Source organism: Drosophila sechellia, chromosome X (assembly GCF_004382195.2).
Source record: "Drosophila sechellia strain sech25 chromosome X, ASM438219v1, whole genome shotgun sequence".
Lineage (NCBI taxonomy): Eukaryota > Metazoa > Arthropoda > Insecta > Diptera > Drosophilidae > Drosophila > Drosophila sechellia.
Window position 1 is genome coordinate 20,283,824 of NC_045954.1, and position 19,762 is coordinate 20,303,585.

Genomic DNA, 19,762 nt, shown 5'->3' on the forward strand with positions numbered 1-19,762 from the left:
CATTTCATTTACTTGTAACATGAAAAGAAACGTGATATATTTGCAATTTTATGTCATAATTAAAGAAAAGAAAATAAATTTTTTGGTAAAACTGTGTAATTAAGGCAATGATTTCAATGGAACAGTAAAAGGTATTTTAATTTCAAATAAGTATTCTATTGAACTTCCTTTAAAGTTTGTCAAGCTATAGCTAAATACTGAATACTGGAAAAACCGCTAAAGTTTCTATGAGGGCGATACCCTGTAATATGCCCATTTGAGGGATATTGTTAAAAGTGTTGTTCGTACAGCTGATTGAAATGAAAATACAAGAGAAGCTTTTAAGAATTGCATACCACCGATGGCTCTTTTCTTTTCACTTTTGACTCCAGGGTGTGTGTTAGTCGAGCAATTTAGTTGCAGAGACAGGGGTTCCCCGACTTTGCGGCACTGTGCTGGCCCCCAAAATGCGGCAAGTACTGGCTGAAATCATTTCTGCAGACACTGCGTTGGCGACTTATGCATACATTTGTTCTTTTTTTTGGGGGGGACGAAAAAAGGCGGCGTTTGTGTTTGTGCGGCTGCTGCCTTATTTTTGTGGCAATTTTTGTTTTCTGTTTTACATTTTGTGCCTTATTTTGTTCGTTTTGTATTTTTGCTGTTGTTTTTTTTTTGCATTTTGCTGTGGCTGCGGTTGACTCGAGATATTTATTATTGTTGCTGAAATTGCTGTGTATCCTCGCGCCGGGAGTCCTCCTTTCCTCGGTCCCCCCGCTCAGCTTTGTCCTGGTATTTGTGCTGCTGCTGCTGCTGGTGACGCATTTAAGGCTTTCGCATCATATAAATAAAAAACTAGCAAAGCGTAACAAGCAACATGAAATGAAGGAGTCGCGGCGGCAGAGAAAGATGTTGCGAAAGACAAAGGCACCGGGAAAAGGGAGGATGGGGCGGGGGGAACAAGGACATCAGGGATGGGGTCTTTAAGCCGCGGCCAGTGCGGCGGTGAAGAGCATCTGTGATGCGCCAATGCTTGATTTATTGCACCCTGGCAACCCTTATCCGCCGCCCATTGGCCCGTTGGCCACGCCCACTTACAGCGCACAGTGGCCGCATTTATTGTCTACCCACCTCCAACAACAACTCCGCCGGAAATAAATAATCCTTTGGCTTGGCTTTTGAATTTATTATGTTTGTTTATTTTTGTTTTGCTCATTCTTTTTATTTGGCTTCTCCGTCGATAGTAGGTTTGATTATTATTATTATTATTATTATAGATTATCAATTTTTCATAGGGTTTAGTTCGCTCTTTGAAGTTTTCTTTGTAGCTTGGTATCCCATTATCGTTATCGATATCGTTACCGTTACCGTTATGCACCTGTATATCTCATATTTAGCCTACAGTTAACATTATTCATAGGGTATAATAATGCAATGTTTGCTATGATGGCTCGATAGCTCTCTCCCGCGCCTCCTTTAGGTTAGACATATGATAATGATGGGAATGGGAACTTACTTATATGTATATAGGTCACACAATTATGCTATTTTACAGTTAATCGAAGACGTTATCGCAGTATTAACAATCGATAGTTTCTAGGGTTACTTTTCACTAGTTGTATTATAAGTTTGGTATTGAATTTGGATTCTTATAGCAGCTGGGGGGTTGACAAGGAAATGTTTCTCATATTATGGGAGACAAAAAAATGTTGGATATCTATTCGTTAGTATGAATGAATGTATATGTACCATATACACATATATCTAAGTGTTGAACTATATTGCACGTGTTTTGTGTGATTTTTCTCGCTCGTTAACACGTCTAATTGGAATAACAATTCTCCTGGGCCTTAAAAAAGGATACGCAATCACACACACACACACATACACGCCTTACACACACACAAACATGGGCTGGCCAACACAAATACCATGTACTCATACACCTAGAAAACAATTTGCTTGGAAACATTTCCCATTTGCCGGAACAAATCGGTTGTTTTGTTTTATTTAATTTGCGGCCAACTGTTTGGACAAATCGACTCAATTTACATTTAATTTTCTGTTAGATCGAATTGCGTTTCGGAGGCTGACTTATAGATATAGTTGGGTTAGTCTGGGCAGCGCTATATAAAATGTACATTGCACCGGTTCACACTTCAGATAAGCGAGTTAGTAATTGATAAGAGTTGTCCACCTGTAACCTGTTGATATGTACAGCCTGCAGTGCGGGAAAAGTGGGCGGGACGGATGACCATGGCTATGCACCTGTCTAGGCCACCTGTAACGCCCACTTCCCAGATCTGTGAGTTTGTGGCATTGCAAACGTTTTATCACATATTTATCCATATAATAATAGTGTGTGCTTCGTATATAGCGGACTCGTATAGTTTCACTCGATTTATAAAATAAGTACAAATGCTTGTTTGCATGTTTGTTTGTTTGCTTGTTTGCTTGGTTTCTCGATAGCTATCGTAGATACAAAGATACAAGATACAAAGGCATTAATTGACTAGACTCGCTATGCACACATCTATGCATTTACTTTATCCATCTGGCTAGGTAGTGCAGATTGCGCCTCTGCCGCTGTTTATTTATATAGATGTTTGTATAGGTTGCATCTTTATTAATTGGCCAATAAATATCCCAGTTATTTATGAACTATCAACTATGATAAAAAAAAAATTGCGTACATCCGCACATACAGCTAGGTTTATATATATTTAACTTTCACATATACAAATTCAAGTACAAATTCAAATACAAATACATATGCTTAAATACGCTTACATCGGATTTTGTCTATGCCGTCGTCCATATGGGTTCACTTTATGATTTACACACATTTGACTCGAATTTTGATATAATAATTTAGTGTTCAATCCGCAGTCCGCATTCTGCATGCTGCATGCTGCATGCTGCACGCTGCATTCGGCATTTTGCATTGTGGATTTAGCATTTCGCGTTTCGCATTTAACGCAAACAGAACGAAATGGCAACTCAAACGTAAACAACTACGTACAAACATACGTAGTTGGGCCCTCGGGCCCAGGATATGCAGGATGCAGTATCCTGGTCGCAGGATTAGCCTAGGGTTCAGCATTTTTTTTTGGGGCAGGATGGCGAACGGGGAACGGCGAACGGGGTAAATGGCAAATGGCAAATGGCAAGAAGGGAAGTTGGAGCGACATCAACGGCATCAGACTCCCAGATTTCGCATGATGATAGCAAAACTGCAGAGTTTTACATTTGGCAATCTGCAGCTTTTTACTCTACGTTGCAGCTACATAAACACCACATACTACATACATGTATATGGTGTATAATGGATGACAGATACCCTGGCGGAGTCGGCGATCGGAATCATCGGGAGTTCAGGGGAAGCGACTTCTGCCTCCAGGATCTCGAGCTGAAGTCTGCAGTTCTCTGGAAGAAAGTAAGTAAGAGAGTGAGGTTAGGATGATCAGTGCTCAATTTTCCACTTGAATTGAGGGAAAAAACATATGTACATATGTATCTCAGCCAGCCGAACATGAAACCGAGCGCTAAGAGATCTTGAAAAGATTACGAAAAGTTTACCAGTCGAGTTGCCCCTCGAGTGAAATCTCAAGTTGGATGAAGTTTCTTCAGGACCCCCAGAGCGCGGAACTCTGACTTTTGGAAGCCTTCAAGTTTCGACTTTAGACATTCCACTTTAAACTGATTTGAAACGCAACTTGTCAAGTAATAAACAAACTGCTCAGTCGAAAAACTTGAGAAGCAGCCCGTTTAGCTCGTTGAATTGGCAGTTCACAGGGTCCCAACTAGTTGAGCTCTTCACAGGACACTCGCCATTTTTATATGTATGTATGTGTGTGTGTGTCGGGAGCTCACCCCCATGCATGCACACACACACTCTCTGTTTGCCTGTGTGTTTACAACAATAAAACGCTTCGTTGTCATAGCTCAAGCAGATTGATGTTCAACACAGCATTTTCCTACTCTCAGCAAGGACGAGTGCGAGGACGATGACAGTAGGGGCGGGGAGGACAGGATGATGACGATGTCATCATCGCAACAAGCAACATTCGAGCGCACTTACATGCCTATCTATCGTATATATCGTATATCGTATATCGTGTGTCTATATCTATATGAGCGGATATATCTGTGTGCGTCCGTCTCCCCTGACATTGGTGCATTGGTATGTGATGATGTACCCCGCCTCTGGAGTCGCGGGATGTCCTGGCTCTGTCTGATGCCTGACTCTATCCCGAATGTCCCGGCTGTCCTGGCTGTCCTGGAAGGCCTGAGCCGGTCTGGTCGAGCAAGTGCAAGTGCAGTGCAAAGTTGCCGGCGCCTTGATTTATGTCCCAGTTGAATGCCTGTCTCTGGACCGAATCCGAATCTGGATCCGAGTGTGAATCCCTTGCCCTCCGCATCGACCTCTGCCTTGGATTTTCGGGCATGGCAATCTCTCTCAGGAGTTTACTTGAATTGTGTACACACTCGCGGCTTGTTTGTGCTTTTGATTTGATTTATATTGCCGACTCAAGTGCATGAAGATGTTGTTGATGTGGATGCGGATGTAAATGTAAATGTGAGTGTGCATATGGATGTGGATGTGTGTGGGCCAGAACTTGTGCTCCGATTTGGGGCCACCAGGATGATGATGATGATGATCTCTGTCTGCTGTTGGATTCCGAGTGAGATGATCGGGACGGATTTGGAAATTTGAACCAGATTCGCACCGACACAACCAAAATAACCGACAGCCAAGGCACTTAGGCGACCCTAGACTCTGGCTCATGTGATTTGCATGTGTCACATCAGGTCGCATCTCGATTCACGCATCTCGAATCTCGCTTCTCGCATCTAACAGCTCGCATCTAACAACTCACACCCGGGCAGCAGAAAAGTTTTGGCAACTGAGACAAGTCGAGCCTCGGGCATAGGCGATTTTTCAATTAGTTGGCAGTCAGCCGCCCCAGGACTCGTTCCTCCTACTCCGCTGACATCTACAAATTCTGCAGGGCTTTGGGCCATGAGCTCAACAGGGAACTTGGTGCTGGGAGCTGGGAGCTGGGACCTGGTAGCTGGAACTTAAATCCTACATAATTAAAATACTTAAAGGCTTTAAAGGCAGCGGCAAAGTTTTTAACTTTTAAATTGTTGAGCCTGGCCCATGTTACCATTACCATTACCTTCTGCCCTGCTCCCTTATTGAGTTTCAATGTAGCATACAAAAGGGCGCACATGTGTGGAAATGCTTTATGGGTTAAAAGGGAGTCGAGTCCTGGCTGCTTTCGGGTTAAGCGGAGTGGGTGTGCAGTGACGGGTGGCGGGTGTGGGGTGTGGGCTCAACTCACTAAGCTTACTTAAGCATTTTTGCCTCGGCCTCGACTGTGTGTCAGTCGCAATCTCGGTCTCAGTCTCAGTTAGCCGCCAAAATCGCGTTGATGAAGTTGTTCCTTTTGCTCCTTTGCTCCTTGGGCCCTTAACCCCCTCTAGCCCCCCTTAACCCCCGAACTCCCTAAGTGCCACCTTATGCGCCCATTTTCGCGTGAACTGTGAGTTATCGAGACTGGCAGGCGGCGATGGGGCAGAAGGTGCAGGCGTTCTTCGAGAGACTCCTCTTGGAGTTTTTGACCCTCCTGCCTGGCCAGAAATTAGCAGAATTGATTAGTTGAGTCGATTTCAATATTTTAGCCTTAATTTAGTTGGGTAATAATTAATGCAACACTTTGTATGCCATATGAAATTTCGTATCTGACTGGTATTCTATATCATCCTCCTTTTGTACCCTTATGTAATATCTATCTGTAATATCTATCTGTAATATATATCTGTAATATCTATCTGTAATAGCTATCTGTAATATCTATCTGTAATATCTATCTGTAATATCTATCTGTAATATCTATCTGTAATATCTATCTGTAATATCTATCTGTAATATCTATCTGTAATTTTTTATCTATCTGTAATATCTATCTGTAATATCTATCTGTAATATCTATCTGTAATATCTATCTGTAATATCTATCTGTAATATCTATCTGTAATATCTATCTGTAATATCTATCTTAATATCTATCTGTAATATCTATCTGTAATATCTATCTGTAATATCTATCTGTAATATCTATCTGTAATATCTATCTGTAATATCTATCTGTAATATCTATCTGTAATATCTATCTGTAATATCTATCTGTAATATCTATCTGTAATATCTATCTGTAATATCTATCTGTAATATCTATCTGTAATATCTATCTGTAATATCTATCTGTAATATCTATCTGTAATATCTATCTGTAATATCTATCTGTAATATCTATCTGTAATATCTATCTGTAATATCTATCTGTAATATCTATCTGTAATATCTATCTGTAATATCTATCTGTAATATCTATCTGTAATATCTATCTGTAATATCTATCTGTAATATCTATCTGTAATATCTATCTGTAATATCTATCTGTAATATCTATCTGTAATATCTATCTGTAATATCTATCTGTAATATCTATCTGTAATATCTATCTGTAATATCTATCTGTAATATCTATCTGTAATATCTATCTGTAATATCTATCTGTAATATCTATCTGTAATATCTATCTGTAATATCTATCTGTAATATCTATCTGTAATATCTATCTGTAATATCTATCTGTAATATCTATCTGTAATATCTATCTGTAATATCTATCTGTAATATCTATCTGTAATATCTATCTGTAATATCTATCTGTAATATCTATCTGTAATATCTATCTGTAATATCTATCTGTAATATCTATCTGTAATATCTATCTGTAATATCTATCTGTAATATCTATCTGTAATATCTATCTGTAATATCTATCTGTAATATCTATCTGTAATATCTATCTGTAATATCTATCTGTAATATCTATCTGTAATATCTATCTGTAATATCTATCTGTAATATCTATCTGTAATATCTATCTGTAATATCTATCTGTAATATCTATCTGTAATATCTATCTGTAATATCTATCTGTAATATCTATCTGTAATATCTATCTGTAATATCTATCTGTAATATCTATCTGTAATATCTATCTGTAATATCTATCTGTAATATCTATCTGTAATATCTATCTGTAATATCTATCTGTAATATCTATCTCGCATCTATCTGTAATATCTATCTGTAATATCTATCTGTAATATCTATCTGTAATATCTATCTGTAATATCTATCTGTAATATTTATTAATAAGAAAAGTTCCATTGAAGTCCTGCACATTTAAACGAATTCTCTGGGATCACAAGCGATCAACTTTTGCTGACTCAGCGCAGCAAGTCGTTTAACCATCATCTTGTGTCCTCCGGCGATTATGCTTCCAACAAATCGTTGAGTCTCCGCCTGGTCACGTCAATGACCTATCCACCCAGCCCTTCCATTCCATACTCCCTTCCGAAAAATACTTCCTTGGCCCGCATTGCTCATACGCCCCGTGTGTTTGGGGCCATTGCAGGCGACGTTAATTGACAGGACACCCACATAGATTTTCATAATTTTTGTTATTAGATAAACACACGCACACGAGACTAGCAGCTGTTGGTGCGGGGTGCTTAGTTTGGGGTCATCTGGCTGCATATTTTATTGGGCTTGTGTTTAACCCGAGGTCGTTTGACTCACTTTCACGACGGCCCAACCAGTACACCCGACCCGCATTTTCAGCATAGCCGTTTCCTGCCCGCCCCCCGCCCATTGCCGCCTCGTTTCGACCTCGACTTCACGATTTTGCTTTGTCATTTGGTCGTTTAATTATGTGCATGGAAATTTATGTGCGACTTCTTGACTTTAAATGAAGTGTAAGGACCAATGCCAATCCTTTTTCGCCGCCAGCTGTTGGCCACCTTCCGCCAACTGCCGAGCAAAGCGACCCCGACCTTGGACCCAGACTTCGGCTGCGGACCTTACTTTCAGTTATTTATGGTGGACTCGAGTCTGATAATACGAGGGAAGGGAGATGGAAAAAGGAACTGCGGCGGGAGGCAGGAGGAATCGGAATATAGGCTGATTAAATTTTGTATTAGCCCAATAAATTCTCGGCCAGGCAAATGTATGTATAAAAATGCCCTATGACACGCAAATGGACAACGCTTAACCCGCCACTGGCCGTTGTCATATTTCAAGCGCACTCGACCAGAGTCTTATATCCCTTTGTGGCCGTGCTCTAATTTATGTCGCTGGTAATTTGGCAGGGATTTTGAAAGGTTTGCAACGATGGACGATGGGCGCTGGGTGAATTGTGGGTGATGCCCTTCCATCCGCGTTTTGCATATGATGAGTAAGCAATCCAGATGATTCGAATGGAACCGGCAATGGGACACCAAGTATTTGGGTGTCTGAGATTGAGAAGACGAAGCAAGAGGATTATTATGCATGGGTTCTGCGATGGATGTTACGACCTAGTTGGGTAATTGCATGGCTTCCACGACAATGAAGCAAGTTAACCCGCGGCTAAAAATACCTCAACCTCTAATCTAGTCCTTTCAATTTGCAACTCTCAATTGCATTTCACTTTTCGCTGCACGTTTTTACAGCTCGTCGTCGATGATTTTATTTATCAACCTTCACTTTCCCATGTTTGCCTTGCTCCGGACCATGGCTGAACATTTATCACAGCTGTGCAGGGATACGGATAGATGGGTATATAGATAGATAGATGGGTGCATGGATGGATGGATGGATGTGCGGCAGGCTAGACAGCTACTGCTGCGGGGCATCGCCGTTTCGGGACTCCAATTTAAGCTTCTGAATGGCAAATGGGAAATCCGGCGGCGTGGCCACCTACCTAGTCCTCCATGTTAATTACGCGACTTTTGCTGCGGTCGCCTATTTGCTGATTGCATGACAGCGTCAACGTTGGCCGAGGCACGCACGACTTGCGCCCTTCTGTGGCTGCCACTGTGAGGGAGTGAGCCATGGACCACGGACCGTGGATCGGGGACCATGTTCCCAAAACTCTCCTCCGAGCCCCACCACCACACGCTCATCCGCTTCTCAGCCTCGGGCTGAGCTCAGCTCCCAGAGCTGAGTTAGTCACGCCAATTTTATTGCATTCCTGTTCCTGTTTCTCGCCCTCGTCCTCGTCCTCCTGCTCATGCTCATTCTCACGCTCTTCCTGTTTCGGTTTGTGCCATAGGCGTTTGCCGTGGGGGGCGTGGTCGCGGCCATTCACGACTATCAGTCGCAACAATAGCGTTGGCAGTTTTCGGATTTCAAGCGGAACAATTAAGTTAACGATCTGCGGACGAGTGCCAAAGCGCCAAAGAGCAAAGTGCGCGTACAACATGTCCAACCCACCAAGTAGGCATCCAGTGGGGCGGTGGCCTGCAGCCCACGGGCCGTGTGCCATGGGCCCAACTGGGCGTGGCAGCAGGACAAAAAGGGAACGTGTTAAGCCGGCCACATTGGCGACCATCGCACGTCCGTGTCGCCTTGCCAAACGGTCTGGAGTGGCTTTAAGTCTTTAAGTGGACTCAAATTGGCGCATCCTGCCCGCCGGGCTGGCTGGTCACTCTGGCCAGGACTGGCCAGGACAGGACAGAACAGACGGTCTATCCTTCAATTAGCCAAAAAAACTGATTAAGTGAATAGGCCATCTAATGTGGCCAGCAAGGAGGGCCATGCAAATGCAAACAGAACGCAAGTGCACACAAAAAATGTCCTATTTTCTTGTTGAACTTTTTGGCCCCGCTTCTCAGGGCGAAGCTGCTGCTGATTCTGATTTTGCCTCCTGTTCCTCCTCAGACGAGGAAGGACTTAAAAGTAAACAAAGTTTTAATTTCCTTCAATGATTTCTCTGGCATTTGTTTTAGGCCGGCCGGGATCCGAATGCCTTTCCCCTTTTCATTGGCTTCCTGCGCGGGGGGCAAGGCGAGGGCGCAAAGAAGCCCTGTCCGGCCTCATAATCAAGTTAGATAAATCTAAATCCTTTGCGATAAGCGGCTGAAGAATGGCCTGGCCTCGCTCCTAAGGACCCAACGTCTCCATCAAAGTTTCTCCGTCTGTCCGCCTGTCCGGCTGCAAGGCTAAATGGGTTAGGCGATTGGGTGGCCTTGGGGCTGGGCTCCCTCCACGCTCCACGCTCTACGATCCATGCTCTACTCTGGGCTAGGCACTTTTGGTGTGGGGCTAGGGTTCCAGCTCCAGCTCCGGCTACGACTACGAATTAGAGTGCCACAGTCGGGCGAGTGAATAGAATTTGTAATTTCCGTTTTCGTTTTGTATGCTAACCCGGCAAACCACCCTGCAGCACACTCCTCTTAAAGCGCCCCACAATGAAACTGTATCCGAGAGCTGATGTTGGCTGCACTGCAGCACGGCACGGGTTTTCAAGCAGTTCAATTGGTTTTGGGCGGACCAGCGGATTGGATTGGATGGAGCTGCGTGGAATACTTATGACGATGACTAAACACTCTGTTGGCCATGTTTGCGATTGCATTTAAAGATGAGAGGCTATTGAAACCGTTTTCCATTTGCCGGTTGGCCAAAAGGGTGAAATAAGGGGGATACGAAGCAGGATTTTGTGGTCCTCGAGGATTCTGCGACTTAAACTGAACCTGAGCAGGTGTTGTTTGACTTACAACCTATCTACGTATGATATCAAAGGTCAGCTTAACAATAGCTAACCTGATCCGGCTCGCAGGACCATTAAATATAACTATTTTAATTGGCGTTAAATGATATTGTATCTGAGGATACATACCTCCGGTACTCTGTGTAGGACACCTCCGCCTAATTGCCCTTTCGCCTTTTCCGGCGCCGTCGCCAGGCCACGTGACCTAGGAGCTGGGCCAGCCGGTTGGCCAGCAGCCGGACGTGACGCCACTCCGCACAACTGGCGACCGCGATAAGCAGCATCGAGTTGATTCCGAGGGCCAGCGAGGCCGCTGAGCTGCCCAGATTACCCTTGGTCAGCTGGTCGGAACAGCGGCCAATGGAGTCGATGTCCAGCTCGCTCATCACCCGACCGTTGACCTCCAGCGGCGAGATGCAGTAGTTCTTCTGCAGAAAGTCGGTCAGGTTGTGGGCGCCCTCGGCCAGCGGTCCGTCGAGCAGGGTGTGAATGTGGCAGCCGCAGGGGAAGTGGTTGCTCACCAGCTGCAGGTGCTCCACGCCGTCGACGATGATTGAGTTGGGATCGGGAGTCTCCAGCACGTGGTTTCCAAAGAATTTGAGATACTTAATGGCCGCCGTGCTGGTGAAGTTCAGCTCCTCGATCGAGTCGATCTTGTTGTTCAGGATCTGCAGCGTCTCCACCTGGGTGAGTCCGGTGAAGGCGTCCGCACAAATCACCCCGAGATCCGACTCCTGCAACGTGAGCAGCAGGACATTCGACAGGCCGCGGAAGGTGAAGGGCGCCACCTCCTTGAGGTCCATGTAGGCCAGCTTGAGCAGACCCACCGTGTCCATGCCGAAGAAGGCGTCCTGCTCGATGCTGCGGATGCCCGAGGGCAGGATCAGGTGGCCCACGTTGGTCAGGCTGGAGAAGGCCGAGCTGTCGATGCGGATCAACGGATTGTTGGTCAGCAGGATCAGCTTGATGTTCGAGGTGCCCGCGAAGGCGTTGCCCTCGATCCGCTGGATCTGGTTGTGGCTCAGCAGAATGGTCGACAGGTTCTGCAGCCCGGCGAACGCGAATTGGGCCACCATCTGCAGCGGCGTGTACTGGATCGAGAGCTCCTTGAGGCGCGGCAGTCCGCGGAAGGCGAACTGCTTGATCCGCGTGATGTTGTTCCCGTCCAGCGATAGCTTCTTCAGCGCCCGCAGCCCGGCGAACGAGTCCGGCTTGATGATCGGGAAGTTGTTCTTGGTCAGCGCCAGGTTCTCCACCGTCGCCGGCAGCTGGCGCAGCGGGATCTGCTCGAGGCCGCCGGTGTTACACAGCACCTGTGGATGAGATTGGGTCTCTTAAGTGGGAGCTTAAATAGGCAAATAAACATATGCTCTTATGCGTATACCTTGTATACAAGGTAACAAGCGAAAAAAATCAGTGACGATGGCACCTTCAATATACAAAAGATGTGATTTTAGCTTTTGTGACAAACAAATTATTTAACTTTTAACAAAAATAAAATAATAATATCTGGAACGCATGATTTTAGTTTGCTTTGTACCGAATGAGATAACTTTTGGTCACGGATGTCCTGAAGTGATTCGTCACTACGTGGACTGCTGTCCACAGACACAGATATTTAATTTTAAATAAAAATTTTTGTTATTTTGACATTGTATGTTGCAGCTAATGAACTTTTTCGTATAGGAACCCTTTAAGGTGTTACATTAAATTTGAAAAAAATAACTAATAACTTCTACGAAATTTTTTCACAATTTAGTATTAACCAGTTATAAAATGGTCCGGTAAGTAACGAGTTTTCGTTCGAGAAATTCCTATTCGAAAATTTGATTTTATGAAATGAAAATGCGAAGATGTGATCGTCACTCGCTTCCCAGTTAGTTAAGTAGTGGCCTTCCTTTGATTAGATAACTTCTCCGCCAAATCGTCAAAATTTGCCCACACCCAGCTCTCCTGTCACATTGTCCGGGTCACCTTTTGATGTTACTTTTATTCAAGATGGGGACGGAGGTGGGGCGATGGAAATGGAGACCCCGGGCCGGAAAGTTAGCTTTGTCAGCGGACTCATCGACTCATCAAAGGTTCTCGCTCTTAATCAGTTTGTGTTTTCCTGCCTTATGACATTTCCCCGCCCGCTTTTCCCGTGGGCGCCATACCGCCGTGGACTCCGACTCCATCTCCGTGGCAACTAACAGCCGTTGGGCAATCAGATCAGACGCCGCATCGGAGGAGGGTCTCCAGATGGCGTGGTCGGAAGTCAAAGGACAAGGACGAAGGACGGAGGACGGAGGACGAGGCAGGACCGGGAAGCGCGACTTTGTTTGATGCGTGGGGCGAAAATTGAATTTGTGGCTTTATTGCTGAAAATAAAATTAAATCGAATTCTTGTTTTTGGCGGCGGAGCGAGTCCGTGGTTACTGGCGAGACCCTTGTCTAGCATTGTTTTTTGCACATCCTTCGCTCCTGGTCTTCTTCGCCCTTCTACTCATCCTCGTCTTCGTCGTTGTCCATTTCGCTTTGTGCCTTCATTTTTTATGTCTTTTATGTGCTAATGTGTGCGTTTCCCTGCCACGAATTTTCTTGGCTTGCACCTCGAGAAACGGAATTAGACAAGGTTTTAATGATGTAAAGAGAATCTTGCGGGGATTTCCACTTTAGAGTGTGCTTCAAAATAAACATTTCACATTTGGTCACTCTGAGTTTACCATCGCATGTGCATGGCATTCCAAAATATAAAATCAAATGCCTTAGCTTATATAATTGCTCTTGGAAATCCATTAAATCAAGATTGTGTGAGTACAGTAATAATAATTTTTAATGCAAGTTGTCTTGTCTCCTTTTTCCGAGTGTATCCATTGGTCCAGAGTCCACAGGTTCCCTTTCCGGTCGCCAAGTAACTGTGCATAACTGTCCATCGCCTGTCACGTCCCTCTTGACCCCGCCCTCCGCCCAGCCCCATTTCCACCACCCACAATGGGAAGACAAGACACGCCCCAAGCCCCCGCTTGCGAATTTCCTTTTGCTCACCTGGTTTTTTGCCCAACCTTGGCTGCACTTCTTGCGTAACATTTGCACAATTTTCATACGCTTCACCTTTTTAAATGAACGAATTAAAAGTTTCTTTCCCTGACAGGACGGTCCTTTCCCTTTCGCCCAGAACAATCCCTCCGCCCCCCACAGGATTGTTATTTTTGCCTCAGCTTCGCTGCGTACTGTTCAGTTCAGTTCTGTTCTGTTCTGTTCTGTTCAGTTCTGTTCTGTTTCGTTCTGTTCTGTTCTGTTCTGTAATGTTCTGCTCTGTGCCGTTTAATGAAATTTCGTTTCTATGCATTCACAGTCGCGAATTCAAGCGACTCGGTTAAAAAGTCGCTTGTTCGCTGAACTTTAACTGCCACTGTAGTCGGTGGAGGAACAAGTGGCGGATGGCGGAGGAGCAGAAGAATGGGTGACCCCAAAAAGTGTGCCACACTTTTGGTGCCTTTTTTTTTTTGGTTTGGTGGGTGGGAGAGAGGGGCTGAACTAATTTCGCCTCTTCAATGCAGTTACAGTTAAGCGTAGCGAAAGGATACAGGCCCCAGCCAGGCTCACAATTCCCAGAAACAGAATGAAATCCAACCAAGAAATGTGGAGAGCGGAGAGCAGAGATAAGTGGAGAACGAGAGCTGAGTAAATCATTGCATTGTCTATAATCCGGAATAATGAAATCACTTAAGTTCTCAATTTGGTAGAAATGACGATGCCGACGTTCCCTCTGGTAATAAGGATGCGCATTAAGCGTGCTTCAAAACTCTCGCAGGACACCATTGAATACGGCCCCACACACAAACACGCGGGGGCGGCTGCGGCTGGCCGGGATGGGGGCGTGGCAGACGGACACAGACGCAGAAACAAAAGGAAAATAACCATTTCCCTGCATTTTCGATTAATTCTCTCTGCTCATCACTGCGCCGAAGAGGCCGTCGAGCAGCTGTGGCCATTGCCTGACCACCAGTTCCCCAGGGATCCTCCCGAAGCGCCAGCTCCTTCTGCCTTCTGCCTTCTGCCTTCTCCATTCTCCTGTCTTCGGCCCCTCCTCTCCTGACCACTGGCACTTCTGGAGCTCCCGATTATGATGGTTCTGCATACAACTCCACCGCACTGTGGAACTGTTATACAACTTGAAATGGAAATCTTAATGTGTAGCTGTGGTGACCCCGACGCTTGCACTCGAATCCATTGGTTCATATGAAGTTATACATTACTAGAAACTTAATGTATATACTGTCAGTTCTAAGACATTATGAAAATGATACAACTAACATTGCCAGGTTAAACTTCTTGATAGATCATATCAAACTTGTATCTCAATGCATGTTCTACATTGATCTTTTACTCAGATCGCACTTATAATTTTTGTTATTAGTCTATACTCCTACTTCCGGAATATGTTCTGAATGCTTTAATTCATTAAATATCATTATGTCATATCATTAAAGTCATTAAATATTAACGGAAATCTTGAAACTGTTTGTTCCTGGCCCAAAACCCCAAACAAACCCTTGGATTTCATTAGACCAAGTCGTCCTCCATATTATTGAATCAGTCATTTCGTTATCACATGCATGCATCTGGGTGTGTGGTCCTGGGTAATTAGGTAATTGGTAATGACTGAGCTCGGAAAACATAATACTAATACTTATATGGATCGGACGGGAAATCTGTTTGGTGGTGGTGTGCCATCAACATCCATTTTCTGCATTCAACGCAGGGGCCATTCGATTGGTTAACACCCGTGTTCCTGCAGAACATTTATGATTGTGTACCTAATGCTACGAGTATCTACGGATGCTATAATATCCTGTTGAATGAGCGAGTCCACTGTGCGGGGCTGCCCCACTGCCCACTGCAATCCGGGGAGCCCGCCCGTAACTCCCGGTACTGCTGCCACTGGGTGGAGCTGGGTGGACAAGTAGACAAGTGGACAAGTGGACAAGTAGATTGTTAAGCTTACTTGAGTCTGGGACAAGCAGATGCACTCGGCTGGGCATGATTTGGATGTTTCGGTTTGTTGCGAGTTCCACAGGCAGACGACAACGGAGAGCGCAATTATGAGCACCAGCCAGGAATTGCACATTTCACGTTGTTGCTGACACGACAGTTTGGCGGCGTAATTGAGCTCTATTCTCTCTTGTCCGGCTGCTGTTGCTCCGCTCCTCCTCTCCTCCTCCTCCGCTCCTCCACTCCTCCTGCTCCTGCTCCTGCTCCTTCTGCTGGCGCTGCTTATCCTGGGCTAGCTCTTCCCTGCTCTTGGGGGGGCCAACTGGGTGTCTCACCGCCAGCCAGCCTGCGCAGATTTTCAACTGCTCAACTGCTCCGCAGCCTCAGCTTTTGTTGCCTACTTTTTTGGGCTCCTCGGTGCGCTGCTCCTCCTTCTTGCTCGGCACTTCCCTTAGTTATTTATGTTTTTATATTGCGTTATTTCATTTAAACTTTCCCTCCTCTGCCGCTCGCTCCTTTATTATATATTCTTAAGCTTTATCATATTTATTTACGCTTCTTCTTCCGGTTCCTGCTCCTGCTCCTGCTCCTGCTCCTGTTCCAGCCCCTTTTGCTACGCCTGGCGGGGGCGGGGGCGTGGCATGCCAATAACTGCAAGAGATGGAAAGCAAGAGGTAGATATAGATGCTGCTTGGATGGATATTGGGGCACAATATTGGATTGGGTTAGTATAGTTCGAGTTCCAGTTCGAGTTTGCAGCTTGCAGCTTGCAGTTGCAAAGTCCAAAGGCCGAGAGTGAAGCAATGCGACACTTAAAAGTTATGGCTTACTCGAACTCAGTTGGAATACAATGCTCTTGGACTTTGCGATGCATATATACATACATACATATGTACACGTGTCAAGTATATAGACGGGGCACATAGCACGTGGGCCCCTAGAATATTTAAGCATACGCCTCGTTCATTTATATCAATCCCGTTGGTGGCGGGCCAATTATGCCTTTGACAGCTACGGCATACAGCAGTTATATTTTAATTAAAGCGGACAGATACTCTCTCGAAAAGCGCCCCAAATGTCAGTTTGCATGTCGGAATTAGTTTAGCGACACAGCCCAGCCATTCATTCATTCTGAATTCAGGTGGCAAGCAAAAATGAGATGTTGCAAATATATCTGGAGGGTCTGAATGGTAAAATGAATTACCAACTGAAGGTCGCATTTATTGTTAATTACTTTTGAATGAAAAACTTAACTTATTTTAGACAATTTCATTCTCGATTTTTAGTTTTAAATGTATTATAGAAGTATCACTCTAGTACCAAAGTTTAAGCCTTTGTTTGAAAGTTTAGTACTATGCATTTGATTATATGATAATGTTCGATCAAATCATAATTAGTTTTGGAAGCAAACTTTTTAGTCATATTCCTTATTAGCTTAGAGATTTCGAAACAAAGATAATCGAGGATGTTTGGGAAATGAGGTGGCCCATAATCCGACGTTGAGTGAGTGCAATAAATGCATTGTAGTAATTTAAGCTTGAGGTTTCGGTGCCTTCTGTGGTCCGTTCCACATTTCGAGGCTTCACTGCGGCCTGGCCGCAGGTGGCATTTAATTTCGCTTCTCTGCCGCTCCGTCTGTGGCAGGCTGAGTCTTTCCGGATTGTCCGCTCAAAGCATTCGACACATCCAACATTTATGCCCGGATTAGAAGACGGCTGGCCGGAGGATGGTGGAAGGCGGGGCCGGGACACGAGGTGACAGGACAAATGCCAGATGTGACAGCCGGGATGGAAGTCCAGCCTCAGGAACTGGGCATCTGAGCATCTGAGCATCCGAGCATCCGAGCATCGGAGCTGCAAATGCAGATAGGCAGAGATGCAAATGTAGATGCAAATGTTCGATGGCTCGGCTCCGCTCTCCAAATAGCTCCTTGTTAATCATTTATAATAAATAATGCCCAGGTAGGAGTTAAGTTGCTGCAGCATCAGCATCATCAGCAGCAGGAGCAGGAGCAGCAGAGGCAGCAGGACGAACAAGGATGAACAAAGCCAAAGCAATATAATAACTGAAATTACTCTAAAGAGAATTTCCAATGAGGCAATGTCGCTTGCACTTGCCACCGGGCTGAGATGGTGGGCTTGGGTTGACACAGCTTGTTTGAAATGTTTAAATGCACAAATCAAATATGCAAGCAGTCCGGCATCCAGGCTCCGAACTCCGAACTGGAAGCTGAGAGCTGCGAACCTCCGGCCAGGAGAGCACCTAATGTTAGAGGAGTTAACCCCTGGTAGCCCCGAACGACCCGTGCCCAATTGGACACCGAGGATGGCAAAAAGGAGCTGGCTGGCAGGACAACTGAGCAGTTGAGCCTCGGATTCGAGAATGCAGGAGGCAGGATGCAAGCGAGCACAATAATAAATAAGCGCAGGCATAAATGCGTGACATTATAATTGAAAATCTACAAAGCAGGCCAAGCAAAAGGTGCAGCAAAATTAACCATTGCCCAGTTGGCTAGTGTAACCCCACAGATGCAACTGCAGCAAGATTGTTAGCTGGATATGGACAATCTCCTTTGAAATGCTTACATAAAGGTGCCTGAATGGATTGAAATACACATAATAGGAATATTATTCAGAAGCCACAACTTTGAATAAATCTAACATTACAACTTTTGTAAAAGTGCTAAGCAATGCTAACGGTTTTCTACTGCTCTCCATATTATTCTGCATAATTTGAAACAAATCTTTTGAATTGCAGAATTTTCCCCTGCCAAATGGCATTTGATTGTCACATAACAAATCGTGTTTACTTTCGGTTATGGAAAGCCATTGCATTCCGAAAAGCTGAACTTTCCGTGGGAAATCAAAGGAAATATTCGACTGACTCGACTGGCAGGCAGCTAGTCCCGTGATCCACCAGTTCTTAGGAATCGGTATCGCCCAGGAATGGCGGGGATTTGTGTGCTACTTGCTGGCGATAAATACATGCATTTTTTACCAGATTCTTGGCTACCTTTTTCGGCGAGTGCAGGGGGAATGGGGCGATGTCAGTTGGATGTGGATGGAGTTTCCCCGGATTCGCGACTTGCCCCGTCCCGCCCGCTTTGTCTGAATCCGTATCTGAATCTATTCCCGTCCCATGCAATCGCATTACTTGGCGTTGCCTTCATCTAAAAGGATAAAGCAAAATAACAAATGCCAGCACAAACTCAAATAATGTACAGACAATTGTGTAAGCAGCGGCAGGACGACGGGTATGCCAACTGCTGCCAACTCCATTCTGCCAGGACTCCATCGGCGCCGTAAGTGAGTTCCACTCCTCACGTGTGTGTGTGTGAGTGTGGAATCAGGACAATGGCAAAAGGAATCGCAAATGTGGCAGAAGGAACCGACGAGCTCAGCATGGGCATGGGAGTCGAGTCTGCGATATGGCTTAGCATCCACTTGAAACAGGCATCAATGCCTTTAAACAAGCATGCGGAATATGTGGTGGTGGCCACCAGGAACTCCAACCTCCAGAACATTCCCCCCTGCCCAGGCCACTGTCTAGCGGACGACATCGTCTGCCATTTTCAACTAATCAATCAATTTTATTAAGCATTTTATTTAATTTACACAACCAGAGTGCCCAGACAGAAAGCAGCTATGTTCTAATGGCACTGTGGTCATTCGATGACTACTTCTAAAGTTCTTGAAGATGATGCAACAGATACGAGATACATTTCCACTAGCCTCATTTCCACTAGTCCACAGAATGCCACAGAAGTGCATGTGTGGTGTTGAAATCACAAGAACCTGAAAGTATGCAATGAAAATACATTCTAAAATGTAGCGCAGCATACTTTTACACACCCTTATACATGTGTGATATGTTGTGTTCATTATTTTATTTGCCATGAAATTATCACAGTAAAGTTAAATGAAACATATTTGGAAACATAGGTGAGCTGTTCAAAATAAGGATATAGGATTGTCAAGAAAATATTGACAAAGCGAGTGAATCAATTTTGATGAATGGTGCGATTAAAAGAGCCGTAGTTCATGCCACTGCCAATGCCGGTGATTAAAAATCAAAACTAAATCCGCAAATTGAAATCGAAACGAAAGCAATCGGTGCAGCTGGCTACCATATGAATGCAAACATGTGCCAATAAATAAACCAAAGATGAAAATCAAAATTAAAATAAAAATTCGAAATAA

At 44.7% G+C, this 19,762-nt stretch overlaps 1 protein-coding gene across 1 annotated transcript; it reads right to left on the bottom strand.

Moving 5' to 3' along the window:
- Positions 1-1,027: 1,027 nt before the first annotated feature.
- Positions 1,028-16,211, bottom strand: LOC6615107 (chondroadherin). Its single transcript, XM_002039487.2, has 3 exons — positions 15,577-16,211; positions 10,716-11,899; positions 1,028-3,402 (listed from the first exon to the last, which is right to left on the bottom strand). Exons 1-2 carry the CDS (start codon positions 15,697-15,699, stop codon positions 10,745-10,747), a joined length of 1,278 nt encoding a protein of 425 aa, XP_002039523.1. The 5' UTR covers positions 15,700-16,211; the 3' UTR covers positions 1,028-3,402; positions 10,716-10,744.
- Positions 16,212-19,762: the final 3,551 nt, after the last annotated feature.